Source organism: Danio aesculapii, chromosome 11 (assembly GCF_903798145.1).
Source record: "Danio aesculapii chromosome 11, fDanAes4.1, whole genome shotgun sequence".
In the NCBI taxonomy this organism is placed as follows: domain Eukaryota; kingdom Metazoa; phylum Chordata; class Actinopteri; order Cypriniformes; family Danionidae; genus Danio; species Danio aesculapii.
Window position 1 is genome coordinate 26,395,118 of NC_079445.1, and position 10,796 is coordinate 26,405,913.

A 10,796-nucleotide genomic window follows, 5' to 3' on the forward strand; every position below is an offset into this window, starting at 1 on the left:
GGGTCATTCAGATTTTTAAAAAAGAAATACTACTTTATTCAGCAAAGATGCATTTAATTGTTCAAAAGTGACAATAACAACAAGTTTGAAAAGACTTTAAATATAAATATTCCTGAAGGACCAAGGTATAGAAGACTGGAGTAATGCAGCTTTGCCATAACAGGAATACAAAGTTATAAAATATATTATTTTATTATTCTAAAATATATTAACACACAATTTGTTTACTGTACTTTTATAAATCAAAGAAATTGAACCTTAACATAAGAAACTAAAAAATAAACAAACAAACAAATAAATAAATAGACAACTAAACATGATGTGGAAAACTTTCATAAAACTAATATATTAAATGCCATAGAAACCCTTAACTTGGACTTAGAACGTTAGAAACCTTAACAGTGCTGTATTTTTTAAGGTTCATGTGTAGGGATGCTCCGATCAGGATTTTTGCAGGTGATACCGAGTACAGATTCCTTGTCATGGTGATTGGCCGATATCGAGTACTGATTTCTTGTCATGGTGATGCTTCAAGCTTTAAGTAACTTTAAACACATTTTTCCTTTAGGTATGATTCTTAAATGGAGATCTCTCCTTACCTAAGATAATAAACCAAGGAGGCTGCATTTAATCCTATAAATTATTATTGCTGCATATACAGCGATCGTAAACATATCTCTTATAACCATTTAGCGTAGACAGAAGACTTTTACAGAAAATAATATATACAGTAATATGTGGGAGAGCTTCTGGGAGAGGTCATACGGTTGGACACAGGATGGGGATGATTCCAGAGGTCGCGCCATATCTGTTTATATTCACACCCCTCACGCATCATTTACAGTTCTCATCACACATTGTAGTGCTGCTATCTGTATAACCCAGGTGTGTATGTGTGTCTTCCTCTGCTTGTAAACTTATAAACAAATATTTGCGATTTGTTCATAACATTGGCCAGATTGGTGAGTACCGATCGAGTCATTAAATGTGATTATCGGCCGATACCGATCTCGGGCCGATCGATCTATCTGAGCATCCCTAGTCATGTGATATCACCAAGCACTATAACTGACAATGCTGGGACTGTCCTCTCATCTAAAAGGGATAATTCATCTGAACATTAAAAATTCATCATTATTTACCAATCCAAATGTTGCTTTTCATGACCTATGCAACAAGAAATGTTAGCCAAAACTGTTTGGTTACCAGAATTCTTTGTACTTTTCAGTGGAAGAAATACAGGTTTGGAATAATATGAACTTGAGCAAATGACGACAGAGTTTCATTTGTATTGAAATCATAACATGGAAGAATTGTCAGTTTGAAAGTGAATTTTTCACGCCACCAAACAAAATTGCAAAAATAATGAGTGTTTAAACACTGCCCCATCTGCCATTGTTTGACAAACAGCCAGTTTTGCTCCAAAATCAAGTCAACGGTTAATCCAATTTAGCTGTGCTAGGCTTATCAAGATGCTCAAAAAACCCCACTGCTTGAGTAAAACATTCAACAAATGTCTGTCTAACAGATGCCTAAATTCTAGAATTAAAAAAGCGGTTTAACATTCTCAAAGACACAGTAAGTTTAAGTATCAGAACTGAACCACGTGTTTTGTGTTATTCCCTGCAAATGAGGAGTTATGACGACACCGGACCTGATGCCAGCCTTCATTTCTCTGCTCTCTCTCTGCCTGATATGTCACAGCTGCTTTAGAAAGCCGTCCCACCGGCTGCCCGGGAAACGGGACGAGGCGGTGAAGAACGGGATCAGCTGCCCCCGTCCTCCCCTCCTTACTTACTTCTCTCAACAAAAGCTCAATCCCACACACAAACCCTCCAAAATGAACTGTTTGCTAAGTTGAAGCGCAGTGAACAGACCAAGCAAAACTTGACATGCGTCTTACCGTGGAGGTGGTGGTGATGGTGGTGGTGATGGTGGTTCTGCTGGTTGTTCTCCAGGCCGATGGGGTTGCACGCCCCCAACTCGGCCAATCTGCGGCTGGTGGCGGACAGCTCGGAGCGCAGGTTGGTCACCTCTTGACTGGCCGACTGGATGGCCCCATCGATCCGCTGAGCCAGCTGCTTGTTGTCCTCCATCATTTTCAGGATTTTGCCCTGAGAAGCAAATCCACACAGAGGGGCATGGTGTCAAGGGCTCTGTCAGGGGGTAGAACAAGCCACGGGTCCCCCTTTATCCCTCCTCGCCTGCCACAGTTTAGACCACACATACACAACACACGCCGGAGAAGAGGAACAAAAAAATCCCAAGTCAGACTTCCCTCCTCCTTATCCCAGCAAAAAAAGACCTAATCGCTACCTGTCCTCTGTGAAAGAGTGCCAAGTGTGCGATAGAGAGAGAAAGAGAGAGAGAGAGAGAGAGACGCAGCGGACAGGCGAAACAGCAGTGAGACAGAGTTCCCGCTGAAAAACTGCGCTCCCAGCAGCTGCTTCCAGAGAGAACACAGTGCATTGAGAGATGACATGCTCTCTTTTAAACGGAACGTACCATGTGCGCTAGATTTCTGGGGGGAGAGAAGTAGGGAGCTGAAGTGCAATGTTTCAGGAACTCTGTGAACTGCAAGCTTCGCCTAGGAGATCCTCCACTTTTGGAACAGTTTGAGTAATGAGTAAGTTCTTATATCCCCGAGTAGGAAAATGACACTTCCCTTGATCCCTTGACAAACACTTGTCAAGCTGGATACATCTATTCTCTCGGACAAGCAGGCTCCCACCCCTTTCCCTTTCTTTTCATAACATATTCATTCTTTTGTCCCTGGGAAAGGCTCCCCCGCTCTTGAGGTTGGAGATGGGGGTGGGTGGGTGGAGAGAGAGAGAGGGACCGGGCAGAGCTCTGGACACGAGGGACGGCTGTTAGTCCGGCCCCCTGCATGCAGGAAGTGCAGAGAATTACACTGAAAGCAATCAATCTCTTCACAGGGTCAAAAGTTTGGGGCTGATTTTGAAAAGCCCTCTGGTCTTCAGAAGCGGACCTAAAAACGCTTTACCCTTTCCCAGAAGTCTTGCGCAACAGATTGAAAAGTCTTACATCCTTTAAGGATGGGAAGCAAGAAGCTCCAATGACGTTCGATAAAATGCTGGGCTACAGTACAAAAGTTCTTTGAGGATCTTGGGATCATCTAGAACTTTATTTGATCTATGCTAAATGTTTAGCCTTTTGAACATCTAATTCTTCATTAATAAACATATCAAAATTATAATTAAGTATGAATTTTGTTAGGGATGTCCCGGTCAGATTTTTTTTCCCCTTGAGTCTGAGTCATTCGATTTTGAGTATGTACTGATACCGACCCAATTCGATACTACATAAAAAAAAAAAAAAACAAGAGCGAAGAACAGATACAGGATGGTCCTTATTTTTTATTTAATTCACCTTATTTTAACATTCAACAACTCTGTTAACAAACAGAGCACTTCTGCGAGGTAGCTTGAAAAATCAAGTAATAAAAAACATCAATTCTTCACTTTTGGACTTTAGTGCAACAGCAAATATATAAACAAAAAAATTAAAACAAATAGTACCTCACCTTAAAATACCCAGAAGGCAATTCCAAGTTTACATATCTCAATGTTGTCGTCATCAACTTTATAATACCTCCAGACTGCAGACATACTCGTGCTTTCCGCTTCAAGCTGCTTCTGTGTTCTACTTTGCCAACATTTAACCAATAGCATCTCTGCAACAAAGTGATGTCATGCCGCACACGTTACTGTTTCTGTGTGAAGTCAAGAAAGAGGTCTAACTCTGTGCCACAACATAACTATAAATATATAAAAAAATAATGAGAATATATACATAGACATATATATTCAAGTCCTGATAACTACCGATTCCCATAGAGTCTGAAACTGCGTGATCGGGCCCGATTTCCGATAATATGATTGAAACCCTAAATTTTATTTCATATGATTCAAGGTTTATATGCTAACTAACAGGGGCAAAATAATGATAAAAATTCATTGGATTTTATCCACAGTGACTTGCAATGCATTCAAGTTGTACATTATAATAAATGCATTGGCTTTAAAAAATATTATATTAAAAAAATTCAATCAAATAAAATAAAATAAGTCATTTCACTCATAACAATACTGTCAAATATTCACTTTTTTAAAAGGCTACCCTATTGATATGAGCTTGTCAATCCTTTTCAAAGGTCTTTTAAATATGAAACTGTCAAAGGGACTGCCTGTGTAGTAAAGGAAAGATAATGAATTCAACATCAAAGCTTTATTTGAGTGTAAATTCACACAAAATGTATGTAGAGAAACAAACTGAAACTTGACTAAAGTATATGTGCATATAAAATAAATTACATAGACTGCCTTTCATCAATTTTCAATTGAGGACAGAAAAACAGCAGCCTAATTTGACCCTTGCTTATGACTATAATCAATACTGGCTCTTAAAGCAGTAGCTTTTACATTCCCCAGACAAACACTGGCTGAAAATGAGCAAAATCACTCAATTTCTACAACAAATTGATGGGGTGTGAGTGAGAGAAGCAAATTTGGTGAACCATTACACCAAAAAACACAGCGAACACCTATCATTTCACGGCTCTGACTGAGACAGTTGCTCATTGGTATTCATAGGATGGGATGCCAGAAATGAATGGGGCACAACATTGGAATCCACACTAAAACAAGCATTAAAATATGACAGTTTATAACAGGTTTCTGCTACTGGTGGGATTTTATTCACATCCATCCTACTCAAGATTGAGAGATGGCTCAAATACAGTGCAACAAAATAAAAAAGTTGCAAAGTTTTTGTTTAAAACTGACTGATTTCCATCAGAAATGAACTGGTGAGAGCCCCGTGTGTGCTTTGCTAATACCATTCATGCTGAGGTTCAGGCTGCAGCTGAAAAAGCCAGCGAGGCAGAGCTTTGTTTTCAAATCCCAGCCCTGAAACCACTACAGTCACTCAAAAGAAAAGAGCAAGAGAGTTAGAAAGAGAACCAGGAGTGGTGGAGACACAAAGAAAAAGGAACATGTTTGGGAAGATCTAGTTTGGTGTGTTTCATATTCTGTGGCTTTTCCATTCTGCAAAAAGAGAAAAGTCGTATTAAAAGTCACCTCTATTGAGTAAAGCACACCAGGCCTTACAAAGGACCCAGGGTGAACAATGCTGAATGTCAGTGGGAAAAGACAAAAGACAGGAACTGGACAGCTAACAGTTGTTCTATGGCTTTACAACAAGGCCAAGCTCGGCTGTTGTCACCTGCCTTTTGCCAAGAATATGCGCAGGCTGAATTTGCTACAAACTGAGTCAGCGCTGCAGTTAAGAGTGCTTTCATGTTGCCTTAAATCACTAAGAAAAAAATAACACAATTGTAAGATGATATGAGTTCTGATTTACAAATAGACTACATGCTTTACTTTAGAAGATGGTCATCAAAGCAGGAAAAAATTATACTTTAACACCTTAACTTTCACCCCACCCCCCACACACATGTGATGTATGCATATTATGTATATAATCTCATATGTATATGTCTCTTATGTATATAATATTACACTATATATATATATATATATATATATATATATATATATATATATATATATATATATATATATAGAGAGAGAGAGAGAGAGAGAGAGAGAGAGAGAGAGAGAGAGAGAGACAGAGAGAGAGAGAGAGAGAGAGAGAGAGAGAGAGAGAGAGAGAGAGAGAGAGAGAAAGAGAATCCAGAAAGTACTCGTAGTGCTTCACTTTTTCCACATTTTTTATGTTACATCCTTATTCCAAAATGGATTAAATTCCTTTTTACCTCATCATTCTACACACAATTCCCCATAATGACATTAAATACTAAAAATAAAAAAACAGAAAAATCCCATGTACATAAGTATTCACAGCCTTTGCCGTGAAGCTCTAAATTGAGCTCAGGTACATTCTGTTTCAACTGATCATTCTTGAGATGTGTCAGCAGCTTAATTGGAGTTCACCAGTGGTAAACTCAGTTGATTGGACATGATTTGAAAAGGCATACACCTGTCTAGATAAGGTCCCAGGGTTGACAGTGCATGTCAAAGCACACAGGATGAAGCCTGAAGCATGAAGACAAAGGAGTTGTCTGTAGACCTCCAGGACAGGATTGTCTCGAGGCACAAGGCTGGGGAAGGTTACAGATAAATTTCTGCTGCTCTGAAAGTTCCAATCAACACAGTGGCCTCCATCATCCATAAGTGGAAGGTGTTTGAACCACCAGGACTCTTCCTACAGCTGGCCGGCCATCTAAGCTGAGTGATCGGGGGAGAAGGGCCTTAGTCAGGGAGGTGATCAATAACCCGATGGTCACTCTGTCTGAGCTCCAGCATCCTTTTGTGGAGAGAAGAGAACCTTACAGAGGGCCAACATCTGTGTAGCAATCCACCAATCAGGCCTGTATAGTACAGTGGCCAGACGGAAGCCACTCCTCCCCTGAAATTTGCCAAAAGGTATCTGAAGGACTCTCAGAGCATAAAAAACAAAATTCTCTGGTCTGATGAGACTAAAACTGAACTCTTTGGAGTGAATACCAGGCGTTACGTTTGGAGAAAACCAGGCACCGCTCATCACCAGGCTAATACCATCCCTACAGTGAAGCATGGTGGTGGCAGCATCATGCTGTGGGGATGTTTTTCAGCAGCAGGAACTAGAAGACTAGTCAGGATAGATGGAAGGATTAATGCAGCAATGTACAGAGATATCCTGAATGAAAACCTGCTTCATAGCAAAATGCTATGAATACTTTCACTGTATAAGAGTTCCGTATGGGTCTGTATGCATACGAGGTCACAAATGCATACCTGTTAACCCTGCCGTTTTTCCCAGGATTGTACCGTATTTTACCATTCTATCTATTCTATCTTTTACCATTCTAAGTTCTATTTTTACATATTTTTTATCTTTCTATGAAAAGTGAAAGTAGCATCAAAGAGTCAATCTCAGATTTGATTTAATTGCAAGAGCTGTTCAAGAGAATTGTGCTTTCGCTTCATGTTGGCTTGAAAGCATGTTGAAATGAATATAAAAACAGCCACATTCACTCCCTTTCCATTAAAGGTTTGCGTGGACCATCGCCTTTCCTATGCAGCCTCTGAATCAGTCATGTAAATCAGCCTTAATGGTGCTGACTAACAGACGCTCTGCATTTAAAGACACTGTTTTCAGATCAGCTTATCATTTCTGATATGTTTTATTGGTGTGTTTTATTTTATTTTATTATGCCGAGTTTTTACATCCCAATGTTGACAGATATGCAAAAGTAAAACAAATATATATTCATGACCACAAACTATTCAACAGTACGAAATGTAAAGCTTGTAAAGTGTCTACCAAATACATAAATGTAAATGTATAGCTCAAAAACTGAAATATAGTCAAAAACTTATTTCAAATCTGTCCTTATTTATTAAATGTGTAAATGACTGTAGTTAGCGATAAATACCATTGATAGCCCAGAACATGAGCTGACAGAAAGAGAAAGAAAGAGGCCCGTGTGAAAGTCTCAGCACCGAGCTACAGCTTTAACTGATTTTATAACACATTTTTATGAGATCGGACACCCGGGGAATTGAGACCCGGGAGTATCATAAAGGAGAGAAGGTTCACAGGAATATCCACACGGCTCTGAGAGTCATTAGTGCAGCAGTTCAGCTGAATTCAGGCTCTCAGGCTCAACTCTGACGGTGGCTGGTATGATCTGCAAATTGGATATCAGATCACAGAACCAGGGCTACATATACTTCTTAACATGTAGAAGTAGGTCATACACTTTCCACATTATCACTCATTTTACTCTCATCTCCAAACAATTAAATGAATAGTTCAGCCAAAAATGAAAATTTGCCATTAATTTACTCATCCTTGGGTCATTCAAGATGTAGATACTGTACATTTTTTATTCAGTAAAAACATTAAAGAAGGAACCATTTTCATTGGGGATTCATATATTGCCTGAATCTATAAGGTATCTATTGTGGTTTGCCTGTATAAGTTTATTTGACTTTCAAAATGTCAATAATCATTGACTTGCATTGTATGAATCACCAATTAAATTATGCAATGCTCTTCCTTTTAATATCTGGAACGCACCAACTTTGGATCACTTCAAAAAGTTGGTTAGGAGTATTTATTTAAGCTTGTTTTTAATTTATGGTATATTTATTACTGCTTTTTATTTGAATTCATCTTTATTGTAGCACTTTGCGTTTAAAAAAAAGTGCATTACAAATAAATTGCATTATTATTTTTATTATTATTATTATTACAGTTTTCTAAAGAAAAACAAACTTCTTTAATATTGTACTGCAGAACCTTTGTTTGCTACCTTTTTAATACTAGCAATCTCATTAGAGAAATACAAACAAATGACGGTGTGCTCTGCTTACGATATTTCAGACATAATTCAGTGCTAAGTAAATTCACAATACAAAATTAACTTTGATAAAATTAACAATTTGAGTGGTAAAGCAAACAATAATAAACAGACAAATCTGCTAAGAAGCTTTGATGTTACCTACATGTGAGAGTTGTATTATGATACATGTGATTGATGGTTCTGAAACCATATTAATATCAAATTAGGTAAATCCCTTCACTAAATAAATTCAAATTCAAGTTAAATGTGTTCAAACAATAGTCAATACCAAATCACTTGGTGTACATTTCCCATTGAATTTGCATTGTTTTAGGCAATGAAAAAAAAGCATTTTAGAATAAGAATAAAAAGCATTTTAAATACAATCTTCTTTAATGTTTCTAAATGAAATGTGTATAAATAATTTTCCATTATTGAGTGTAAGATATTTATGTAAAAATAAAACAACATACTTTATCTACCCTGGATTCATTAAGAAAAACATAATACACAGATCATACTTCACTATATACACTACCTGACATAAATCTTGTCGTCGATCCCAGTTGTAAGAGCAACAAATAATAACTTGATTTCTGGTTGATCATTTGGAAAAGTGGCAGAAGGTAGATTTTTCTGATGAATCATCTGTTGAACATCAATAATCACAAATACTGCAGGAGACTTATTGGAACCCGCATAGGTCCAAGATTCTCCTAGAAATCAGTCAAGTTTGGTGAAGGAAAAATCACGGTTTGGACTAACATTCAGTATGGGGGCGTGTGAGAGATCTGCAGAGTGGATGGCAACTTGAACAGCCTGAGGTATCAAGACATTTGTTCAGCAGGATAGCACTCCTTCTCATACTTCAGTTTCCACATTAAAGTTCCTGAAAACAAAGAAGGTCAAGGTGCTCCTGGTTTGGCCAGCCCAGTCACCAGACATGAACATTATTGAGCATGTCTGGGGTAAGATGAAGGAAGAGGTATTGGAGATGAATCCTAAGGATCTTGATGAACTCTGGGAGTTCTGCAAGAACGCTGTCTTTGCCATTCCAGATGACTTTATTAATAAGTCTTCCAAGCTCATGGGAGTCATATACATAGACTTGTGTCTAAGCAAAGTCAGACCTTACTGCCCTAATTAAATTAAAAAATAAAATAAAATAAAAAAATCAATGCATGGTCATATTTTATTTAGCTAACATAAATGTAATCTAGAGGCCTTTGCATTTCATATAAGCCACTTCTGATACCAAATGATCAACTAGAAGTCAAGTTATTATTTGTTGTTCCTAAAACTTGGATAGGTGACAAGACTTTTGTCAGGTAGGGTATACATAAATGTCATACAAATTGTTTTGAAGGATAGTGACAAAGTATAAAGATTTTAAAAGACAATTAATTAGTATTTTGGCTGACAATAAATGCCTGACAACATTTTTGGTGAATAAACATCATTACACTAAACAACATTTACTGTATTGGATTTCTTTTATAAATCATGATCAAACTAAATGACAGTCAATTAATATTTAAAAAAAATGGCACATTCTAATGTTACAGACTGAATGCTAAATTGAAGGAACAAACTAACTAATTACAAAAGCTATAATAACCCAGCATCAGGTCATTATTCAATGTCGGCACACCCACTGACAGAACAAAACCATGGTGCATCTGCTCTTCTATCGGAAAACTTTCCAAATAGCTGTTATTCATTTGTTCGTTCATTTGGTCACAGGCGTAAATAGCTTGCGATTAAGCAAGTGCAATTAAAACAAGATATTGATAAACGGCCACAACGAGAGGCTGGTGTGGTTAATTGAATATCGACTCGTGCCAGGTAAACTGGAATAATTTTTTTGTTTTGCTCTCCAAAAAAAGAGAGAGTTTTGTAATCATAGCCAAGTTTCTGTAAGGCTCTTATCAGGGTGCTGTGTGAAAATCCTTCGCCTGCCAATTCTGTTTCCTCACTTGTGTCAATGTGTGTGTGTGTGTGTGTGTGTGTGTGTGTGTGTGAGAGAAAGGGAGTACAGAGAGATCATGGGCATGTGTGAGGTCAAGGGCTCTTCCCACAGACTCACACAACATTGAATCAATGCACTAACAGGGTGCCCAAAAACCACAGGAAACAGCAAGATCATTTCCTGTCAAGGACTTGAGTTTGTTGATGAAGAACAGGCTGAATTTATGCACTTTTTCTCACTCGTTCCTATAAGTGTCTATGATGAAGATTTGTTGTTTTTGGGACATGATGTGAATGAAAAATATGACTGAGTGTTAAATAAATATATTATATGATATATTGGAGGGTGGTTGACATGAGCTATTTTTTTGAACCACATCCAATCCAGTCTCAGAGGAAATGTAACTATTTTATGAGGCAGTAATTTCAACTGAATTTGTACAATTGAAAATGTATG

General features: G+C 37.8%; 1 protein-coding gene across 3 annotated transcripts in view; it reads right to left on the reverse strand.

The window, feature by feature from the left end:
* The window catches only part of kaznb (kazrin, periplakin interacting protein b), a 370,845-nt gene that overhangs the window by 212,032 nt on the left and 148,017 nt on the right, over window positions 1-10,796 (reverse strand). For all 3 annotated transcript variants that reach the window (XM_056468005.1, XM_056468008.1, XM_056468009.1), the window contains exon 3: window positions 1,904-2,114. In XM_056468005.1, the coding sequence (XP_056323980.1) occupies window positions 1,904-2,114 (211 nt within the window). The remainder of the gene's footprint in view (window positions 1-1,903; window positions 2,115-10,796) is intronic.